Below are 24,954 nucleotides of genomic sequence, written 5' to 3'. Positions count from 1 at the left end.
TTCTGTCATAACTATGTATTCAACACTAGTTGTATTTGTGACTAATGCAATCTTTTATTATGGGCAAACTGCCCCCAGATGTGTATTCATCGAACTAGGTTAACAAATGTTGACGTGTTGATTGATTCCTTTCATGTTACCATAGTTTAAAACTGCATGCACAACTGTGGGAATAACTGTCACTTATCTCTAAAACAATCCATATTTCAAAAAGATTACAAAAATTTAAACTCAAATAGAGTACTCATAACCTTTTATGATGTTATTATTATTGTTGATAGGAGTAAAAACAACTACAAAGGATAAAAATAGATTTCATCATATGATTAATGCATCTCTATTTAGGGTTTTTGTTGTGAAGGAGATAGTTACTTGCAACTTGAACAATGTCAATGAGAGGTTGTAGAGTAACAAGTGAAGCATTTGCAGCAGCTTCTTCCATGATTTCATATTCAATTGTGGTTTCAACAATACATTTATCTTCACCATTCTCGATTATCTTGAAACGATCCCTATAGAGAGTAAATCCAATGTTCAAGAATCCTCCTTCCACGGTCTCTGCCTCTTTTATACGATTATCATTATCTATTTTTGTAAATTTCTCTTTATAATTTGAGAAACCTAAACCTGCATTTATGTCCACACATTTTCACATTAGTATCAAAAGTCAAGATTCAACATGTTAAAAATCAAAAGTAGTTGAATTCTGCTCGTTTAGCATTATACTTAACATTAACCTATACTCTAAATTAATGATTTGCTTCTTACTTACTCAAGAAAGTTGAATTCGTAGTAAACTTTCAAAAATAAATGCTTTGATTTTGACTTTATGGCCTAATCTCTACACTTGTACGTTAAATCATAAATTTATTAGTCCTACTCTGATAAAAAAAAAAAATCTTAAATTTAGTTTTTCAAAATTAATGTTGTTGAATTGAGTTAAAAAAGGAAAGTTATTTGAAATAACAAAATTTTTAAAAATATTTATAAATATAACAAGATATTATAATCTATCTTGGTTTTACTATATTGGTAAACGGTTATATTTTGTAAATATTTTGATTAATTTTTCTATATTTTAAAAGCAACCCTAAAAAGTACTAAAAATAATTATAATTAGAAAGAAAAAGCAAATACCAATTTTTATCCCTCAAGGTTTGTATCAATTATTAAAATTAACATAGTTATAATGGTCTGAAATTAAACCCTAAATTTACACTCTTTTTTCCGGATTTCGTCCTACTAACAGAGTGTAAAACTTAAACTCTGAGAGTTAATCAATCTAGATCATCTTTTAACATTTACTTTCATAACTAGACGTGCATTAGTTCTAAAATGTGTGAAACTTCTCCAAATCTAAATTGATGATTAAAGTAATAATGACAGAGTTTAGTGAACTTAATTATTAAATTTTACATGACATTTTCTCAAAACAAACCTAATGAATGGTCTAAATTATTCTTGTAATTGAAAGGGAATGGATAGAGATAAATGTGTAATATGAGTTGTTACTGAGTATCGCACATAAAACGACCTTCAATAAAAATTTCTCGAAAATATAGAATGGGAAGATGAAACAATGGAAGAGATTACTAAAAATTGTTACCTGGAGCGAAGATGAGATTAAAAATAGTTCCTTCTCCTCCATCACCTTCAACCAATTCGATTTTCTCGAAAAGATTCGGGAGTTGTTCTCCGACAATTCGTCCAAGTTCAAGGCCGCCGAAGAGCTGCCAGGCCACGTTGGCCGGGACGTCAATAACTGTCTCGTGCCGGAGTTGACCCAACATCTTCTTGAACTTTCTGTGGTTGAATGGACAGAAAGATAAGGCATGGGAAGGACTAACGAGTTGTATATAGTGTAAGGACAAGGCAAGTCATCTTTGAATAAGAATATTCCTTATGTGTGGTTGAAAATGGGTTATGGACGTTCCTATGTATATTGTAAAACAGTCCACAAATATTTAAAGGAAGTTATTTTCATAATTATAATTTTAGTTCTTAATAATAACGCCATGGATGGATTTTAGTCTTTTGTATGTTACCTTTAATGTTTTTTTTTTTATAATCCACTTGTAAAAAGGGATGTTTCGTTTGGTTTTAAACAGCAGAAAAATTGTATGTTACCTTTTTTTTTTTTTTTTTTTTTTTGCAAGAAAGAGTAATTAAGAAGCAAAGAAGGAAGAACAAGTAAGAAGAAAAAACAAAATTCCCATCAAATAAGATATTCAAGTAGAATAATTCTACATAATATTTCCAATCAAGGAAAGAATTAAAACTACGTGAATATTGTTTGAGATAGATATATATGTTGAGAGTACATTTGATACAAAACTGCAAACAAACCACTGGAAGCAAACTTTGATGAAATATGAAGTCAATCAACAAATCTCCACTAGTAGAAAAAGGGTCTACGATGATAATTAAATACTGTAATAGAAAAATTTTGTGACAGTTAATTGCAGTCATTGATGCGGCAGTCATTAAAAGTATTTTACGACAATTTTATAAAACTGTCATGAAATGTGTTTTTCATAACAGAGTATAAATGTCACGAATCTATTATTTTATGACAGATTATAACTGACATTATTTAGATTTGATGACAGATAATAACTATCATTACTTATATTTATGACAGGTAATAACTATCATTGTTTATATTTTATGACAACGAATAAGTGTTATTATTAATCTTGTTTGACAGATATTAAATGTCATTATTTATCATTTATGAAACTTATTAACTGTTATTTCACCTACGATGACTTTAATTAACTGTCAAGAAAACATTTTCGATGACAGTTTTTTTTAAGATTTAAATGTCATAGTTGTATTTTCAGTCCCTATTCTTTATTGAATCTTTGTTTTTCTTGTCGCCCTATCATTACACAGACCAATACAATCACAAAGTACTATACAATAACACACCCATATGGAAAGAAACGGTGAATGCTTTAATATATATACTTTAACATACACTTTCTAATATTTGTACTATTGTTGGTAAAGTGTTTGTACAATGAAACAATGAATATATACATTTTGGTACGAACAAGCTATTTAAATAAGTACATTTGAACCAAAATTTTGCTACCAAACCTACAAAAAGGTCTATACATTAATGAATTGCCGCAAATATGGCTTCACTGCTCCTATGGATTCTTGCAAAACCTAGTAAGAAAAGGAAAAGAAATTTTAGAATATGACTCCATGCATCAACAACACAACACATTCACTTTAACAACACAACACATTCACTTTAACAACACAACACATTCACTTTAACAACACAACACATTCACTTCAACAACACAGTACATACACAACAGACTTCAACAACACGGCACATACACAATAGACTTCAACAATACAGCACATACACATTTGATGATGATTGTAATAGGACCGCAATATAACAGTTTTAAGTAGTAGGATCTTAAAGGTACAACTTTAAGTAGTAGGACCTTCAATAGTTATAAACACAAAATAAAACTTGGAACAACTATCTATTAATTGATAAATACAGTCATCATAGATGAATTAAGTTGGAAAATGAAAATGCAAAAAAGTTAGTTCTGAAGAACAGTTGGAAAAGAACTCTTACTTTGAACTTAATTGTGTAGTAGTGCACCCAGTACATACTAGAATAAATGTTGCCCACTGAATCTCACTAAGCCCAAGGACAACATGACGTTTAGGTTGAAAGCTTACAAACATACTTTAAGAAGTAGTGGATGGTTGCTCACATAGTTATCAAAAGAATAACAGAGAACACATAGGACGATTGCTCACATAGCTATCAAAATAGTTTAATTTCTTAACTGTAGTTCGAATGATAGTAGAAATATCTGTTATACTTAGCAGCACACCTCTGAGGGACGTCCATCCATTCATCCCTCACCTTCTATTATAGTGAACAATATACACAAGTTAGCAAACAATATCACGTCTATTGGTCTCTATGAGCTCTGTAAACCTCTAAAGTTAGATCGAGGGAGAAAAGAAAAATCTTTCCAACAAGCCCATCAATGTGGAATGTCAACTTCTATAAATCACAACCATTGTGTTCTAGTTTCTATAATCCACTCAATCCTTACAAACCATGTGATGCATAAATCCATTCCTAAAATGAAGTTTTAAACCCACAAGAATTTCCAAACACAGAACAAACACAACTTATAACATAAGTAAAAGATTTAGTAGAAGTAAAATACCACCAGTTTATTACCATCAATCTCAACTTTCATAGACTGCACACCTAAAGAACAAACAAAAACAAAAAACTATTTTGTTAAGCCCTTGAAAGATTGCACACCTGAAAATCAAGTATATCATGAAACAAGAAACCAAGTATATCATGAAAATTAAAAGAAGTATGACTCTCCTCTCGAAAGGATCCCAGCACTCCAAAACCACAAGTAATTCAAAAGAATGTAGTTAACTACCTTAGTTTCTAGGCTACCAACACAAATTCAACCCCAAATTTGTTACTCTACAGTCATGTATATCATGAAAATCAGTAAAAGTCTAAAATTTAGTTTCTTTAGAAAGACCGATCATTTTATCCATGAAGTATTCTGTACTCACTCGTCCTCTTTCATAGCAGCCATATACATCTTAGATTTACCAAAATTTTCAATAAAAGTTTGTCCCTCAAGACAGGAAAAGAAAAACAGTAGAAAATTTGTTCTCAATCTGATCCCAGTAGCATGCATTTGCTATTGATCTTAGCCAAAAGGCCAAAAAAGGTATTAACTCAGTTCATTTACTCACTCATCAATCTAAGTCAAAAGAAGGATTAAATCACAAGATCAAATTACCTTATTAATTGTTTGTAATTGGATCGATGGACAGTCAAAAAAGGGTACAAGTAAATTTAAGTTTCATGAATACAACTCCTTACCTACAGAGCTAAAAGTCCATAAAGCAACTTTAATGTTTGAAAATATTACTAAAATGAAGTATGTGATCAAAAGTAACATGTGTTTTCAAACTACAAAACTAATTCATTTCATAATAAAATTTGACATTTCATTTTTACGAGATTTTTCACAATATGGATGAAATTAAATTTAAAAATACAAGGAAAAAATAATTAAATGCTAAAGACCATAGTAAAAGTTGCTACAAGTTTGAAAGTACAAAGATTAAGTGGTCATGTTTTAAAGTTTAGAGGATAAATAATTACTTCTATGAAAGTGATCAAAACAGTTTTTCAATATAATATTCAATTCAATTCTGCTGTTTAAAGTGATTCATCGATAAGAAACAATTTATGCCTTCTAATTTTGAGTTGATGCAATCTTGGGCATTTGAAAAGATAAAAGGTGAAAATAGGATCACCATTGTGATGATACGATTAAGTTATTAGAAGTTTCTGTGGTTACTAAAGTCAAATATGGCATATTCAAACCAAAAGCCCGGGTACACTCCTCTTCTTTTAATTGGGCTCTCATCAAACCAATCAAGTTTCAAGATGTCATAGTCACACCTCAATGGAACAAGCAATGGATGTTGAATACATAGCACTCCTTCAGAACAAAACATGGTCACTAATGCCACCAACCTCATCCTTTAATGTAATCAACTGCAAATGGGTGTTCTGACTCAAAAGAAAGTAAGATGGGTCTATTCAACGATATAAAGCGCGTTTAATTGCGAAGGGATGTCATCTAAATTCTAGAGTGAATTTCTTTGAGACATTCAGTCCAGTGGTAAAAGCTTCAACAATCCATGTTGTACTAAGTGTTGTACTTGCTCAATATTGGTCTCTTCGGCAACTAGACTTCAACAATGAATTCTTGAATGGTAAACTTGACGAAACAGTGTATACGGCCCAACCTCTCGAGTATGTAAATTCTTCCTTTCCTGATTATATTTGCAAGTTAAATAAGGCTATATACGGTTTGAAACAAGCTCCAAAAGCCTGGAATGCAGCTTTATCTCAAGCATTACTAAAATGGGGATTTGTTAATTCACATTCGGACTCATCTCTGTTTATGTTTCGACAACAAACTTTTGTGATTTTACTGCTGGTCTATGTTGATGATGTGATCCTTACTGAAAATAACAACTCCTTGATTCAAGACTTAATTACCTCATTGGAAAAACAATTTGCCTTGAAGGATTTGGGGTGTCTTTGTTATTTTTTTGGGTTTCAGATCAATTATTTGGATTCTGTTTTGTTTTGAATCAAGAAAAATATGTTACTGATCTCTTCATAAACTTAAACTCAATGATTTGAAACTTGCTCCCTCACCTAGTGTTATCGGCAAACAACTCTCAGCCCTTGATGGAATTCCTCTTACTGATCCCTTTATATATTAGAGCACCATTGGAGCCCTACAATATCTCACTCACACCAGCCCAGACATTGCTTATATAGTTAATCATCTTAGTCAATTCCTTCAGTGTCTTGATATTCACTGGCAAGCAGTTAAACGAGTCCTTCGTTATCTTAGTGGCACGAGGTCATTTGGTCTTCTGTTCCAACCTAGTAATGATCTCTCTATCACTGCTTATTCAGATGCTGATTAGGCAGCTAATATTGATGACAGAAAATTCGTTGCCACTTACTGTGTATTTCTTGAAGCTCATTTAATTTCATGGTCTTTCAAGAAACAAACTGTTGTTGCACATTCTAACACGAAATCTGAGTATCGTGCGCTTGCCTTAGCTGCATCTGAAATAGTTTTGTTGAAACAGCTTCTTAAGGAATTACATATCTCTCAGTCTCGAAAACCAGTTATGTGGTGTGATAATATTAGTGTCAGAGCTCTTGCTACAAATCCCGTGTTCCATACTCGAACTAAACATATAGAAATTGATGTTCATTTCATACAAGATCAAGTTCTCCGTGGAGTTTTAGAAGTTCGATATGTTCCATCAGCTGACCAGTTGGCTGACTGTTTGACAAAGTCTCTTATTCACTCTCAATTTCAAATATTGCGTTCCAAACTCGGGGTAATTTTGGTTCATTACTCTTTTTGTGAAGAAGTTACATTTTGGTTAGGCTTGTACAAATCACTCCTTGACATGTGTCCATCACACAAATTAAATGACTTGTTTTTATTTGTTTATTCTTTCATTTTAATATCGTAATTAGAGGGATTTCAAGTGTATATAAGAGTCCTATCAGTACCTAATAAAATGCAAGATAATCAGGGGATTTAGTTTTCCCAAATTCATATTTCTTTAACCCTATTTTCTCTCCTTGATTAAGCATATAAAGTTTGGTAGTGCAGAATCATATCAGGGTCCACTAATTGGGTTTGAAGATAATATTAAACAAAAATTGCGTACAACGAAAGAGACATGTTATTTTTGTAGAACATGCATGATTCACGTTGTGCATGATGACAAAATAAGCAAGCTTCTTCGTAGTTTTAATGGCGATTGGTTTAGACGAATGTATTTGAAGAAGAAGAGGGAGAAAAACACTATTTTTTTTCCTTCGATTTCTGCTTTGCCCCGAACAAGAAACAATGAAACACAAAACAATCCCTTGCATCAACTTTACTCTTTTATGAACAACTAGTTAATTACGGTGTATCAGATTATTTTAGTCCATAAACAAATATCGTTTCAAGAGCTACACAATAGTTTATACAAAATTTTGTTTTCTAAATCAACCATGTATATTGTTCATAATCTTCCTTGAATTGCAACTAAATATTTTCAGTATTATTCTTATATTTAAAATTTTGTTTCTAAATAAACACATTACATTTTTCATATTAATCATTGAAGTCGATTTGAAATTACACATTCAATATATGTTAGCATACGAAAAACTCAATATATACAATATGTAAAACAAATATATTACAGTCATTAACAACTAAATTTATTACATGGTATATTATTGGATCGAATTAATTTGGTCCTCAGGATATACTAGATTTTATATACAGAAGATTATTACATTTGTTTATTATATAATATGAGGTATATATATGCAAAATAATTGAATATACATGTGTATATTATATAAGAAAGTACGTAAAATTTATATCTTACTATTATGTAACTTACTAAAATTTATTATATTTATATTTGATGTAAACATGATATATATTTGAAATTAATAACTAAAATCAAATAAGTACATGGATATAAAAATATATCATCTTATATATCAAATAATATACGAAATGTATATTTTTTTTCAATAGAAAAATGTACATACATTTGTACAAAACTCGAGCAACATAAAAACATATGAATGAAAAAAAATCATGTAAAAAATCATATAACAATGACAATAAAAATTCATAAATAGAATTTATATGAAAAAGAAAAATAAACTAAATTTTACGATTAAAAAAATATATGTATTTTCTCACATTAAATAAATCGAATCTCATACAATCAAAAAATATGTATGTATTATCTCATATTAAATGTTCAAAATAATAAATACTCAAAGTCAAATTTAAAATTAACTCAATAAAGAAACTATTCTTTTTTTTTCAAATTTGTGTCATTAAGAATTTCTTCCATTTTTTTTAATAATATTAATCATAGCGATGGATAGTATTGGTTATGTGGACCTTACTTTTGTGTAAATTTAGAGTTCAAGGTATTCCTAAAAGAAATGGTAATATTAAGTTTTTTATGTAATTGAGCCTATATATTTAGACTATACAAGTTAAAACTTCTTAATAATTTAGTCATCGACTTTAATCGGTAACTATTTAGTCAACACATTTTCAATTTTTTAACAATTTAATCCCTCAATTTTAATAAATAACTATTTTGTCTCTTTTTCTTCACAATTTGACGGTGGAAATTTTCATCACAACTAAGTGTGAATTTTTATTATATGTAATGACTTGGCCTGTATAGTTTATGAAAAAATGTTTGATTCTCAATGGATGACTTAGCATTTATAGTTTAATAACATGCATAAAAAATTTGGATAATTATAAGGGATATCCTAAAAAATATAACAAAGCGACAAAATATTTATATTATATAAAACGATTTCGAAAACGAAAAAAACCTACAGACCCACAATAGAAAATACCAAAACCGCTCCATCAACCACGCTGTCAATAACGTGCATAATATATTTGATGTAATATATTTGGTACATGATCGTTTAGATTTGGTCGTTTATATTTAAATAGTCAAATCTAAATGATTTATTTTTTCAATTCTATCGCTTAATTTGATTACACAATCGTTTAATTTGGTTTTTAGATTTTGTTACACAATCGTTTAGATTTAGCTACACGATCGTTTAAATTTGGCTACATCAAATCTAAATGATTTTTTTTTTCAAAATTTGGTACATGATCGTTTAGATTTGGCTAAACGAATTTTTTTTAATTCTTTTGATACACGATCGTTTAAATTTAGTTACTTCAATCTGAACGATTTTTTTCAAGATTATTTATACACGATCTTTTAAATTTGATTACCCTAATCTAAATGACGTCAAAAAAAGAGAAGGAAAAGAAGAAAAACAATGGAAAGAAATCGCAGCAAAAAGAAAAGAAGAAAAACAATAGAAAGAAATCAAATTTTGTTACCCAAATCTAAACGGCGTAAAAAAAAAAAGAGGAAAAGAAAGACGAAAGAGAGGTGAATAAAGAAAGAATGACAAACTTGAAATATTTAAAAAAGGACTAACTTTATGAACTTTGTTACACGAGTGGTAAATATTTTAATAGTTTGTTATATTTATGAAAAGTTCCCTTACTATAATGGATAGGAACTTTTAGAATAATTATTAAGTATGTAGCAATATTTTTAAATATTACAAATATAGCAAATTCTATTAATGATAGACTTCTATTGCTGAAAGACTCTTATGATTTATCAACGATAGACCAATATTTGCTATATGATCTATTAGTGATGGATTCTTATCATTGATGAATTTTGATAGATTTTGCTATATTTACAATTTTTTTAAAATGTTGTTATATACTTAATTATTTTGAATATAATTACTATATTTTCAACTATAAAAAAAAATCATTAAAACATGCAAATATCCTTAGTAATAATAATTAACTTAGGTTAACAAATGAAATACAAAAACTAAATTAATAGATTTGAAGTACAGCAACTAAATCTTTTCCACTCTAGTTTAGGGACTAATTATTTGCACAAATTTTAAGGACCAAAAGTATTTTTTAACCTAATTATAATTGACATTTTAAATTGAGTGAGTAAATCAAGTATCAATTACCATTTCAATGATCAATAATTCAATCTCCACCTCATGATTGTGCATATAAAAATTGGAAGAAGTAATTATCATCCTCATTTTTGGAATTATCCTCCAACAAACTTCTCGATTATCTAATGCACTAAAAGCTCCAAATTGTCACCTTTGTCCATAAATCAACTCGCATTTATATCCCCCATCAAATGACCTTGCTATGGACTTTTAATGTTGGAAATTAGGGTAGTATCACAACACTAGTAAGTAACTTTGAAGATATAAGCATGTTTAATTAGGACACCAACTTAATCTACTTGCTTGTGGTAGAAAATAAAGTGAGAAAAAGGAAGTGCAATTCCATAAAAAATCCGACAAAATTCAGTAATAAAAGGCCAACAAATCATGAAATCATTGTTGGTGCAAGTCTAGCTAGTCATCAAAACTTCAATCTTGACGGCAACCGTTACAAAGCTAAAACTAGTAAATTTCATGGATTTTAGCCAGAATCGATCAAAACCTAAACCTCCTTAAAGTATCTACTCAAACAGAATAATCATTTTAGGTCCTTCAAGTTTTGTTTTATCGAATAAACATTACAAAATACACACTACACTTGCATTCATACTACTATTTACATTTCAGCACATTAAACAACATAAACTAACACACTAAAAACCTTGCTATTAAGAAAGCTATTTATCAATTTTTTAAATTCAAAAGATCTTTTCTTGAAAGAGATTTTTTGATAAAATGTAGATTCACAGTTAATAAATCAACTTTGTCTTGAAAGAAAAGCTTGATAAAATTAAGATCAAGAATGAAAAGAAAAAAAAAAAGAAAAAACAATAAATATGTGTTATGCCTCTACTCCTCAATATCTCCTTACCAGAGAATAGCCAACCAATGACATACATATCAACATCTTTCACATCAAAATATGATAATTAAAATTGCATAGGGATAATTCAACCTAAAAAAGGATTAGAAATATTTTTTTTCTAATTTACATTAAAGAATATGCTATTATTTTAAGGAAAATAAATACACTTTCCAGTCTAAATTTTGATCTGTCACATTCAACTTGTTCATATTTTTTTGTTTTTCTTTTTTCTAAATATCAATCTGATCTCTTTAAAGATTATTTAATACTAGTTCTCGTACCTTCAACTGTATAACATTAATTCATGCATTATTCGTTGAATTTGTATTAGTAATTCATGGTTGCTCTAATGTTTTTCAGACATGTAAGTTTTAATCTCTTCCAAAATTAATCCTCAAGGGGTGATCACCTCATCTCATTGTCGTCAATGATTTTGAACCATCATGCAAGTTTTAGCACATAAAGGTGAGTTTTCCTTTCTTTTTTGTATTTACAAAAGTATATGAAATGTATTATTGCACCAAAGCATATATTATATAATGCTATGGTGGTCATATCATGATCATAATGCGAAAAGTCATGCATATGACAATGCATTGCGATAACTAGACTTTAATTGAATGCATTTGGCCGTTTCTTGCATCTTTGGTCTATGTTCTTTACCACTTAGCTTGCATTTTTTAATGGATTGATGCTTTAATTACAAATGTATGACTAATACAGTATTGGCCTATTTGGTTTCATGATCCAAATTTCTTTTTTGAAACTTCGTGTAAAAATGAAAAACATATTTCATGTTGATAATTTAAAATTAGTGATAATGAGGTGAGATTTATTTGATGAAAACACCTTTTTAGTTTTTTCTTAAATGTTGTATTCTTGGTTTTCTAAATTTCGAAAAGGAAATTTAAAAGCCATGAAAATGAAATCTTATTATTTTCTATGGTTAGACCGTTTCTTCAATTGTTTTGCATCAAATATATTTTCTTTTCTTTGTATTCTTTATCTAGAAACATAAAAACAAAAAATAAATCACAAACTAAACAAAACCTATACCATTGGTTACATGAAAGTAGGATTAAAAATGTTTTTTTGATCAACTAATAATCTTTAAAAGTAGTAATAAGTGCAAATCTATTCATCTATTATGAACTCCATCAACCACTATAAAATTGACCATACTTCAACTAACATAAAACTTGCTCTATCAACCTTTTGATTTGAGGTTAGATTCAGAAGCCCACATATTATATATAGAAAAAATAGAGTTGACCAAGTACCATATAGTTTCTAACAACACTATTTTACTCAGGTAAAAGAAATGGCTTGGTCAAATCGTTGCCTCACATAAAGAGAGTATTAAACTATTTTACTTAATAACACCAAAAGGTTCTACAAACTCCAATTTTTTTACAAAATTGCACTAATCATCTAAACTTTTTTTTTCTTATGATTTCTATATTAATTGGCGAGCAGCATCCTAAATGTCGCATTACTCAGAGCTTTTCATACTCAGTCACATGGATACTTCTCTATAATACATTTTCAATGCTAACTCACCTCCTCCTCCTCTTCCTTGTTTTTCCCTATCTTCCTCTCTTCGTTGACTCAGTTTATTTCAAAATCGATCAAATCAAACTGAACGAAAACCGTTTACTTTACCAAGGAGATGCAGTACCTACTAATGGAGGAATTATATTCACTGATCCTGCATATGCCTGTCTTGTTGGTCAAGCTATTTACAAAGATGCTATCCCAATTTGGGACTCTCAAACAGAAAAACTCACTGATTTCACAACCCATTTCTCCTTCACCATTGATACTCAAAATGCTTCACTATGGAAATGGGGTTGCTTTTTTCTTGGATTCAGCTGGCTTTCATATCCCTCCAAACTCAGCTGGTGGGTATCTTGGCCTTTTCAATAAGACCTATACTGAATCGTCCATAAACTAAATTGTTCATGTTGAGTTTGATTCTTACCCTAATGGATGCGATCCTAATTTTGAACATGTGGGTATCAACATTAACTCTGTTTTTTCCTCTAATTTCACAAAGTGGAATGTCAGCTTACATAGTTTGGACACTGTTGACGTGTTTATCTCATATGATTCAACCACCAAATACTTGAGTGTTTCATGGAATTGTGAAAAGACACCAACTTCTCTTGAAAATACAACTTTGAGTTACCAGGTTGATCTTATGAAGATTCTTCCTCAATGGGCAACAGTCGGATTTTCAGCTGCAACAGGGGCATATTTAGAGAGGCATTTGCTATTTTCTTGGGAGTTCAATTCCAGTTTGGAAATGAAACAATCAGTTGGTGTTGGTACTGAAAAGAATGGGAAAAAAGTTGATGTAATTGTGGGTGTGACTGTTTCTGTAGGAGCTTCAATCCTCATGGAAATTGCAGCTTTTGTACTTTGGAGATTGAAGCAAAAGAAAAAAAATCTGAAAAAAAAAGTGGCTGAGGAGGTCAACTTGACATCCATTAATGATGATTTGGAAACAGGGGCTGGACCTAGAAGGTTTTCTCATAAGCTTCTCTTGCCATGGCTACCAACAACTTCTCCAAAGAAAGGAAGCTTGGTCAAGGAGGATTTGGAGCAGTGTATAGAGGGTATGTACCAGACATAGATTTGGCAGTGGCCGTGAAGAAAATCTCGAGGGGTTTGAGACAGGGGAGGAAAGAGTATATAACTGAAGTGAAGATCATTAGTCAGCTTCGCCGTCAAAATTTGGTGCAACTCGTTGGTTGGTGTTATGATAAGGGTGAGTTCTTGTTGGTTTACGATGGTAGTCTTGATTCTCATCTCTTTGGTAAGAGAGCCCATCTTGTTTGGGGTGCGAGATATAAAATTGCTTTAGGTTTATCCTCTACTTTGCTCTATCTTCACGAAGAAGGGAATAAGTGTGGTTCATAGAGATATTAAATCTAGTAATGTTGTGTTAGATTCGAACTTTAATGTCAAGCTTGGAGATTTTGGGTTGGCTCGATTAATGGACTATGAGTTGGGTGCTCAAACAGCTGGGTTGGTTGGAACTTTAGGCTACTTAGCTCCTGAATACATTAGCACAGGTAGAGCTACTAAAGAACCTAATCTGTTTAGTTTTGGAGTTGTTGCTTTGGAGATTGCCACGGAAAAAATGTCAAGAACCTCCATGGAAGCTGAATCTCATAAGGGTCTGGTGGAGTGGGTTTGGGATCTTTATGGGGGTGGGCAATTGATTGATGGCATGGATGAGAAATTGCCATCTGATTTTGACAAAAAACAAGCGGAGTGCTTGATGCTTGTTGGATTATGGAGTGCTTATCCTGACCCTAAACTTCGACCTTCCATGAAACAAGTAATTCAAGTTCTTAACTTTGAGACAACAATGCCAAATCTACCAAATAAAATGTCTCTTCCTATATATCCTGCTCCTCCCACATCGATGAGTTCAAATGAAGCTTCCATGACAGTAAGTCTTGACATGGGTCGTTAAACAATAAGGTTGTGTCAGGCCATTGTTAAGCTACAAATCTACTTTGTTTCACTTGTATGTGCGAATATTATTTAGAGAGTGAAAAGTCTCTGGTCGTTTGATAGTAATCTTGTTTTTAATTTCTTGGTTGTGAAATTTGTGTTTTTTTCCTCTCGAGTTTTGTACTATAATTTTCATAGTTCTTCAAATCTGCATAGTTGGATAACTTTTGTCATGCTACCTATTGATTAATCTCAAGATACATTGTATAGCAAAGCAAAATTCTGTCGTACATGCATGCACAGCATTTTGTAACAAAGATTTGGAATTTGGATTTGGCACTTAAGCTCTTCGGCATTCCTTTGCATACCATACGACCATGGTATGCTAGATGTTACCTCATATCTACAATTTGGACCAAGATTAATTATGAATCCAAAGTCAGAACTAAATGAATCTCTCTTTTCAAAACCAAGCACACTCGTATAATATACAATAAACACATCCACATAGTGTATGGATAACCACCATGAAAACAAAATCTAGTGGCTTGAAAACTTCAACATTTTAACGGTTAATACTGAAACCACATTGCATTCATAAACATTTGGAAGCCAATGCCCCATATTTTAAAGTCATAATTCAATTATCAAGTTCTACAATTGAAATTATGTCAAAAGTTGACTTACATAACTCCAAACATCTACGTATCATGGTTTCATTTTGGAAGCGACATTGTAATTTATGATATTTTCAATTCTCTGCGGTCTTTTATATGAATGCCACAATCTTAAAAATAAATCTAAAGTATTTTATTTCATAAATCACGAATTTGTAACTTTTAGACTCCTTAAATATAATTTTATGAAGCATAGAAGTCTTTAAAAATAATAAATAAATAAAAGTGCGTACTAAATAACTTTTATGCAAAAAATAATAAAAACGTTGCATATTTCGTCTTAAACATAATTGTATAGAGAGAGAAGAAAAGTCTTCTAAAGAAAGGAATATAAAGTAGATGTATTCTAAAGAAAACTTGTTCACAAAAAACTAATAAAAAGTTATATTTTCCAATGAAAAGCTTACAATTATCTTTTACTCAAAAATTAAATTGAATTGCATTGAATTGGATTGAATTAAAAAGCTCACAATTATCTTATCCATCCACAGCTTAAATCAACTAATACTAAATGCTAAAGATTCCTCCAATCAACATCCTTCTATTGGCCTACAAAGCCAACCCCTTTCTCATCTCCTATCCAAAATAAGTAGTCAGCCACTCTAAATTGAAACTCAAATTATGAATTTTAGTTGGTTTACTAAATACTTGAAAATAATGAATATTAAACAAATAATGCAGGAGTAAAAGAAATTTGGGAATAATGAGAATGTTATCAGAATTTGAAGGAAATATATGTATTTACTTTATGAAATTAATCAGAACCTCATATTATTTTAATAGAGTTAATTAATAACAAAAATATTGAACTAATGAATAATAAAATAATTATAAGTACTATTAAAAAATAATACTCATTAAAAACTTTATTTAACTAATAATAAATTTTAATGATTTTCGACCGAAACTAATACTAAAGTTAACTAAGGAATATTTTTAAATATAACAAAAAGAAAATGAAACTATTAACAAAATATAGCAAAACTTATCAAATTTTCTGGCTTTTTGCTACACATTAAAATAGTTTCGCTTTGTTGCTATTCATAATAATTTCTCCATTTATTAATTTCCATTAATTAAAATTTAATAGTACCAATAGTTTTTTAATAAATTAATTTTAATTAACTTGGAAGAATTTTTTGTAAATGGCAAAGCGGATAAAAATGCTGAAAATATTTAAAACACAGCAAAATTTCATATTCAATCAATGATAGATACGGATAAACTTATATTAATGTCTACCAATAAATTGATAGATACTGATAGAAGTTTATCGATGTCTATCAATTATTGTCAACGATAGAACGCGTAAATATTTTGGTTTATTATGCTACATTTGAAAATGCCTCTAACTTAATATACAAATTGAAGGTAAGAGAAAAAAAAAGAATATGAGAGGTTAATAATGAAAATTAATAAGAAATATCAGAAAATTTTGTTTTAAAATCATTATATGTTAATAATGAATAGTCCAACTAAAATTAATTCCAAAATTACTCAATCATCAATCATAGTAGCCTTCAAAACTTATGCAGTAGTTACTCGTTAGTAACATCATTCATTCAATCATAGATGTGAATAGAAAAACTAGAACAATCAATAATCAACAAAATTACTTAATTGTGAGACCGAGTCAGTACAAATGAATTTGTATTCAAACCACAATAGTGATTTTCCATTAGTTAGATTTAATCAGTCCAAACCTTTCAATCAGATATATCAATAAAATCAACAAGAACAATTAATATAACTTAATTGAGTGTGAAACAACGTGAGTCAATTAACACATACCTGAATCTTCATTTCAATGATATGCAAAAACCCACAAATAAGCCAAAACAATTCCAAATACGCCAGTTTTGTTTTGGGATATCACAGACAAGCTTCATGGCCCTAGACACAAGCAGCAATAACTTGTGTTTAGTAAGAAACAATTTCATTCACTGAATGGAAATATCCAAAAATACAAAAAAAACACAGATCATAGGAATACAAAAGATGTTTCCCATTTACAATAAGGGAGAAAAACTATGGCATTTTAAATCTGGTATATCTTTACACCAAAAGAAAAAAGGCACTAAAGATGACTATGTTCAATGATGTTCTTTGATTTCTTACTATCTTTGGGAAGATTCTTGGATTTCTTTCATACTAAATCTTCCACAAAACAACACCAATAATGCAAATTCGTAAGCATTCTTCGGTGGCTTTGGAAGGTAGATCAATGAGTAACAAACAGAGTCAACTTTGCACTAAGAAGAGCCACAAATCAATTGAAGGCTGAAAATTTTAGTAAAGGCACAATCAAAGAAAACATGTTGGCCAGATTAACTCCAAATCTTTTGTTGAGGAAACCCTATTTAGGGTGAGAAGAGTCTATAATGATTTTGTTGTAAAATTAGCTTCCAATAATTTGTTGGTCATTTAGATCTATATTAGAGATAAGATGTATGAATGTAGCCCATTCCAAAATCTCATCATCTTTGAGCTGCTAGATGAAAAGGCTTGGGAAATTTATGTTAAGAGTGTAATCACCAAACCAGAAGTTAACCAAAAAGGTTGTAGAAGCATCATTGCCACATTCAAAATGACCATAAATAAGGTCTTTCTATTTCAGTATGCAACACCAAGGATATTTAAAGGACGTGTGAGCTATCTGAGGCCTTTATATCAAAGTGATATGTGAACCATACATAGCTTTAGTCATAATTCTCCAAAGAGCATCCTGTTTAGGGTGAATAAAAAACCATGATGACAACGCCTTTAGCTTTCTTAGAATGCCAAATCTTCTATAATTTCATTAGCGATTAGTGATGCATCAAAGATTTGCTTTCTACACACACTGATGGTTGATGGAAGAACTTTCTTGGGGACAATTTGATAAGACACGAACAATAATCAAACTCAAGCTAAACAAACCTAACTTTTTGTATAATACTATAATCCATACTCAGACTTACAAACCCAGGCTTAAAAACCTTATTTAATAAATTCATAAATAACAGCCCACCCAAAACAACAAACCCAATGGCCGCTTCAATGTTAAATATAACCTAAAAGATTATCAACCTATATAATAACTAAAATTCTACTTGCACTTAATTATTTTAGACAAGGACAAACCGACATGCCACAGTAAAAATAGTAGTCATTCATTAATATTGTTCTTCTAATGTTTAAACTAAGCAACAATAACAAAATGTTCTAGTGTTTTTGAATTGGAAAACACCTTTAGAGAAAAAGAACGAGAAACAAAAAAAAACCAAACAAAAACAAAATAAACAAACAACTAAAGCATACGATCTTGAAAATCAACGTCAACAAAGAGTTCACTAAAAAGTTGTTATCAAAATCATTTCTCCATCCATCAAATTCTCAGTTTTAAGTTGAAGAATTGAAATTTGGCACATCAATATTCTTTATGCCATTTCATTGTTCAACTTCATTAGTTATGTTTTCCCGTCGATCAATATAAGTAGTTATTCATCATCTCGATCACATTACAATATATGGAGTAGCATCTAAAATAAACAAAAGAAGGAATCATGAGAGGTTGACTTCAGTCGTTACAAAAAGGAACCATCATGCTTGTTACCAATTTATTTTGTTAGAGATACAGTCCTATCAAGAAAAAATTAAATTTACAAACAGCTAACCTTTTCTTATCCGTCTGAGTTACAGATTGATTCAGTCCACATAGGAATCTGCATCATATCTCTTTCCACTTCTAATAGCTGTGCACAATGAACTTAATAAGAATACCTTGTACTATTGTCATAATGCAGTTTCCTAAATAATGTAATACATACCTATATGGGTTATTGTGAATGCTTGAACTGAGTTCCACACGATGTTACAGCTACATGAAAAGGGGATTTACTTTTTGGTTAATTCCTTGTTCAACTCTTCCATTCCTTGTTAAGTTCTTCCATCCAAAGTAAGGAATTGAAGTTAATATCAAAGCATGTGTGTAAAGCTTCTCGAAATGAAACGTTCAGTATTCTCTTTCAATTTAATGGCTTCATGGGCAAAGGTAAATTGCACAAAGTAATGTCAATCTATAAAATAAAATGTACCTAAAAGCCAACAAATTTTCAATGCATGAGGAAACATTATCTGAAGCAAAAAGTTCCAAATGAGTGTGGATCCAACTTTTCGTCATTTTGATTGTCAAATCTAACCCTCGAAATACTTCTTGAGATTTCTATGAAGTTGTAAAATTAAAGGTATGAAATGTTTTCAAGCAATACCGAAAGCAATTACTTCATTCACAGGGCACTCCAGCCAGTTCTCTTCTCCACCCCTCTTTCCTTCATCATACCACGCATTTTTTCCACCTCATCCCACCTTCCCAAGCAACTATACAAGTCAGACAATATTATATAATACCCATCGTTTTTTGGATCAGACTCAATTGCATATCTGGCAAGTCTTACTCCCATTTCAAATTCATTGTGAATTTTACATGCACTTAACAAGGAGCCCCAAACAGTGCCATCAGGTGTGATGGGCATTGATAAAACCAAAGCTTCGGCTGCTTCAAGACTACCCGACCTGCCAAGAAGATCTATGACTGAAGCATAGTGCTTCAGACTAGGTTCAATACCATATTTCGTCATTCTATCAAATAGATCCCTTCCCTCTAGCACATGCCCTGTATGATTACAAGCTGAGAGAAGAGAAAGAAAGGTTTGTGCATTCGGTTTAATATTTGACTCTTCCATTAGTTGGAAGATCTCCATTGCAGATTCTACATGTCCATGCATCCCATAATTTGATATCATGACATTCCACAAAATAGCATCTCTCTCTTCCGTTGAGTTGAACAACTTTCTTGATGTCTCGAGCTCCCCACATTTTGCATACATATCAATCAATGCAGTACGAATAGTGATATTGCTCTCAAATCCGTTTTCCTTTATATACTGGTGGATCTTTTCACCTTTATCTAAGGATGCAAGATGAGCACATACTGAAAGAACTATTACACAAGTAACTTTGTTTGGGTAAACCTTTTCTTTAACCATTTTATCGAATAAAATAATTGCTTCAGCAAGATTCCCACTTTGCTTGTAGGACGAAATCAACGTATTCCATGAGATAACGTCCCTTTGTTGAGTTCTATGAAATATTCTCCATGTAGCAGTTAGGTGACCACTTTTTCCGTACATGTCCATGAGTGAGTTAGCTATTGATACATTTTCGATTATTGAGTTTTTAATCGCATAGCAGTGAATGGACCGACCAATATTGATAGCTCCAACTTGTGAACATGAAGAAATGACTGAAACTAAACTATTTAAATCAGGTTCTCTGCCTAAGAGGAGCATCTCCCTTAAAAAGGAAATACAATTTTCTTTCTGCCCCATATTGCTATATCCTAATATCATTGTGCTCCAATCTTCACTGCTTTTATGGAAACTGTGGAAGATCTTATTTGCCGTACCTAAGTGTCCAAACTTACAATACATGGAGAGTAATGCATTATGGGTTATTCCATTCATTGCACAACACTGTTTCAGAATCCAAGCATGGAACGCTTTTCCTTCAAAAATTCTACCAGAATTACCAAACCCCATAAGCATGCAACTGATCACAATTTCATCTGGGATTATTTCACTGTCCTGCATCTCCCAAAACAAATGTAGACATTCGCTCATTAACCCAAATTTAGAGTGAACTGCAATAATTGATGTCCAAGAGATGAGATCTTTTTGGTCTAATTTACAAAAGCAACGATAAGCTTCTTCAGGTGACCCACACCTTGAGTACATGGAGAGAATAGTAGATTTAACAACTTCAAAACAGAGAAATCCATTTTTCAAAGCCAAACCATGTAAGCATTTGCCCTCTACTAAAGCATCTAAATCAACACAAGCTTGAAACCCACTTCCTATTGTTTTGTAATTTGGAGTCCCTCCAATCCTATGCATCTCAAACAAACATTTCAAACCTCTCCCACTCTCATTATTTTGAACGTACCCAACTATAAGGGCAGTCCAAGCAACCACATCTTTAACAGTAATTTCACTGAACATGAGAGAAGCACTTTCTACATGACCACATTTGGAATACATATATATGAAAGAAGAACCAATAGCAGAATTACTAACAAAAAGCCCAAGCTTTGAAGTCAACCCATGAATGTTCATGCCATGGTTGAACATCATCAATTCTGCACAAGTGGAAACTACCATGGGAACTGTAAATTGGTTTGGCAGGCTACTCGAGGCTCGCATCTGAAGGTAGAAATCAAATGCCCGTTGGTAATCACCATTGGAGAAGTGGGATTGGATAATGGAATTCCAAAGAAATATATCCTTAGAATGAATCAATCGAAACAAGTGTGTGGAGAACGCAGGTTGCCTATGAGAGGCATAAAAGGCCATGAGCTTTGTGGCAAAGAAGACATTGTCGGAATTTCCAGTGGTGATAATGAGGGAATGGAATTGAAGAAGAGATTGGAACGTTAAATTTGGTTTTGAAAAAAAAGAGTGAAGACAATTGTTAGGGTAGTGAGGATCTGGAAGTGAGGTGAATGTGGAAGAGAAAGCAAAGCGTATGTGAAATTGGCTCAGCCGGAGTCTAAGCATCAAAACTACTTGTGTGCGTAAAAATCCCATTGCGAAACAAAACCCCAAACTTAATTGATGGGTCAATAAGCAATTTGTATCAGTGTGTCCTGCAAAGATAAAATTAGCATTACTCAAAGCAGAAGATGCTCTTAATACAAACAACACATTCTTAATCTATAAATCCATTTTTGCACACATCGTATATTCTTAATCCATCAATAGCCATTTTTGGAAGTTCTCATTTAACATCACAAAAAAAAAAAAAAAAAAAAAAAAAAAACTATTGAACCAATTATTCAAAGGCATGAAAGAAAAACTATCTTTATGAGTTTCTTAAAATGATTTTGATGAATTTAAGTGAAAAGACTACTTGGATAAGAAAACAAAGACATGAGAGCAAAACTTGTTAGGGGAAACTTTGAATATAGTATGAACCGGATACACTAGCAAATTGATTACACTTTAATTAGAAACAAATACACTCAAATGTATGTATTTAAACTCAAATTTACGCCGGATGAAGTAATAACGGTTAGTTGTGATAACATTCAAAGATTGAAGTGAACATAAAAAACTTTATATATTCAAACCGTAGGTCTAAGAGAACTCTTGGATATTTGCTCTCAACTCAACACAAAAACAAAGGAAAGAAAGAATGGAGAGAACTCTTCAATTTTGGAATGGATGCTACAAATGAAGGACATGTTGCTATTTACAAGCCAGCAACTTAATAACTGTCACACCCCGTTCCAGATTACCCCTCTAACCTAGATCAAGGTGTGAATCTACTCTTTGTAAACATTCCTTTTCAAAAGTAAGATTGATAAAACACTTTTTAGAAAATTCTATAAAAATTTCGGCAAAGTCTCCCCTAAAAATGGACTAACACCTGAAAAGTGGAGAAAAATCACACTTCTATAGTATTCAAACTCAAACTAACACTGAGTGTATCTCACCACACACTTATCACAATAATCCAGAGTCCCAAACAAGAGTTTAAATACAAACTAGAGAATAGTTACAAAAGCAATTCCAGTCCAACAATAGTCATCTCAAAACACATTCTTAGCATGACCCCACTACTTATAACTATACTTGTGACACACACATATGTATATAACATATGTATATACATACAAGCTAAAAAGGTCCTCAATCAGTGACGAGAAGTTCAACGATCACGGTCTTTTTCAGCCCCAAAACCCCCCAACGACCATAGGTGGCACTACGGAAACACATTCACATAGCCTTTAGGAAAAGTAACTTTTCATTTCTCATAAGCATCGGTTAGTCATGTTTTAAAAAAAACCAAGTACGATCATAAACATGTTTTCATAAAATTCAAGCCATACACATCCATATATCGTGGAAAGCAAACATATCGATCAAACGTAAATAAAACATAGTCATAAAGAAGTTCACGACAAGGTATTTACCAATAATATCATACATCATATAGTAGCATATGTAAAGCTTTTATAATGAAAACTTAGAAATAAACCACTCATAGCGATAGCTCGATACTCTAGGACTATAAGCTCTTCCCACTTTAGTTTTACTTGAAAAATGGTTTATAAAGCCAACAAGTTAACTTTCCATATGACTGAAAATCCAACCATCCATTTCTCACTTCATAAGAAAAACTCGGGCTAAATATGCCTTTAAAATCCTAAAATTCTCATCCCTTATTCTTAAATTGAAGTATTCTCAAATTGACTTAGATTAGACTAAACTTTCTAACCACGAACCCTTAAACTTCAAATTTAGATACTTAACTAAATGACCATCCAAACTTAGTTCAAACTCAATAGGCCTTTTAGATAAATATGCTCTTAATTTAGTCTAAGAGTTCTGTTCCAAGATCACTTCAACGTTTCAGACGAACATCCCTGCCTATGTAAAATTCAAGAATATGGGTTAGGACTCCAACAATTTCAGCAACAAATACTGAATCAATGGATTCCACACAGTTTAAACACTTACCAAAACGTGCCAAAGCGATCTTAAAATTATCGGATAGCGACTTAATAACCTCAATCTCCCAATCCCAACATCCAAGGGTTATGGGTAATTTCATATCACATCATACTAAATGGGTATTCTAAAATTAACAAGAAAAGCATCGAAACTTATCGAACAACACCTAACCGATCTCAAATTCTACTGGAAATTTCTTCAAAATCCCTCCAACTTCAACCTTTCATCCAAAACATTATGGGTAAGATGAATTTAATGTCAAAACCAAATGGGTATTCAAGAACTCTTAGAAAAATCACTAAATTTACCCAAAACCTTATTGAAAGCGTGTCAAAATCGCCTTGACAGCACACAAACGGCTTTCTATACTCGAATCTAGTATCTGAAACCATGGGCGATTCATATTAACACCGAAATCCAATGGGTGCTCAAGACCCACTCAATAAAGCTAAGAATCTTGCCCCATTTGCGCCAAAATGCCAATTTCGAGCTTCCAGCCGGCTGGATAGCAGCTCAAACTCTTCCAAAATTCAAATCAATAATAGCTTCAACGACATAGATCAAGCTTCACCAATGAAAAATTGTAACATGAGAGAGGGATTCGACGTTGGGGCTCAATTCTGGGTGGCCGAAACTGAGCAGCGGAGAAGAAACGCGGCGGCGTAACTCGGTTAGACGCAGACACCAGGCACTGCTATCCATATCTGATGCAACGTGGCTAATGGCAACGTGCAGGATGGCGGACAGACAACAGAGGATGCGGTGCGGGTTGTTCGGTGGAGGTGAACTGCACGTCGAAGGGAGGGTGGGGTTGTTCGTGAGTGACGAAGGAAGAGAAATAGATTAGAAAATTGTGTTCCATTGCAAAAGTAATACACTCTCAAAAAAAGTTATATATATATCAAATTTATATTTTTGGGTCCATTTCGACCAACCTCACCGTTAAGATTCTTCTCAAATTTTAAAAACTCTTTTCAACATAATTTTTCGTTCCATATCAGCTAAGATCGTCACTTAGGTGTTTTGTTTTTAAATTTTAAAATAAAGGGTATTCTCAAATGATCAAAATACTCTTGGAAGCTCGAACCTTATATATTCTCACAAAATCCAAAACCATGTGTTCATTTTGGTCCAGACGAAACGTCTTTCGTTCTAAAAAACGAAGAGATTTGTCTAATTTTTACTTTCAAAAATTTTAAG

At 31.7% G+C, this 24,954-nt stretch overlaps 2 protein-coding genes and 1 pseudogene across 6 annotated transcripts; 1 reads left to right on the top strand and 2 right to left on the bottom strand.

Moving 5' to 3' along the window:
• Positions 1-224: 224 nt before the first annotated feature.
• LOC103498383 (norbelladine synthase-like) lies at positions 225-1,932 on the bottom strand. The gene is made up of 2 exons (XM_008460964.3): positions 1,607-1,932; positions 225-627 (listed from the first exon to the last, which is right to left on the bottom strand). The coding sequence occupies exons 1-2, from the start codon at positions 1,788-1,790 to the stop codon at positions 338-340; spliced, it is 474 nt and encodes a 157-aa protein (XP_008459186.2). The 5' UTR covers positions 1,791-1,932; the 3' UTR covers positions 225-337.
• Positions 1,933-5,498: 3,566 nt separating this feature from the next.
• LOC103498376 (L-type lectin-domain containing receptor kinase IX.1-like) lies at positions 5,499-14,685 on the top strand (annotated as a pseudogene).
• An 831-nt stretch (positions 14,686-15,516) lies between these two features.
• Positions 15,517-24,671, bottom strand: LOC103498381 (pentatricopeptide repeat-containing protein At4g39952, mitochondrial). 5 transcript variants are annotated; one of them, XM_051091673.1, is made up of 6 exons: positions 23,761-24,671; positions 19,279-21,884; positions 19,012-19,127; positions 18,859-18,936; positions 16,994-17,095; positions 15,517-15,778 (listed from the first exon to the last, which is right to left on the bottom strand). In XM_051091673.1, exons 1-2 carry the CDS (start codon positions 23,852-23,854, stop codon positions 19,471-19,473), a joined length of 2,508 nt encoding a protein of 835 aa, XP_050947630.1. In that variant the 5' UTR covers positions 23,855-24,671; the 3' UTR covers positions 15,517-15,778; positions 16,994-17,095; positions 18,859-18,936; positions 19,012-19,127; positions 19,279-19,470. The 5 variants fall into 5 exon arrangements, with proteins under 5 accessions (XP_050947630.1, XP_050947629.1, XP_050947631.1 ...); XM_051091672.1 differs by lacking the exon at positions 15,517-15,778 and having other exon boundaries at positions 16,803-17,095; XM_051091674.1 differs by lacking the exon at positions 15,517-15,778 and having other exon boundaries at positions 16,803-17,095; positions 19,453-21,884.
• Between the last annotated feature and the right edge of the window lie 283 nt (positions 24,672-24,954).

This window comes from Cucumis melo, chromosome 11 (assembly GCF_025177605.1).
Source record: "Cucumis melo cultivar AY chromosome 11, USDA_Cmelo_AY_1.0, whole genome shotgun sequence".
Taxonomy (NCBI): domain Eukaryota; kingdom Viridiplantae; phylum Streptophyta; class Magnoliopsida; order Cucurbitales; family Cucurbitaceae; genus Cucumis; species Cucumis melo.
The sequence above is the reverse complement of the archived record's forward strand: the minus strand, read 5'-3'. Positions and strand labels throughout refer to the sequence as shown.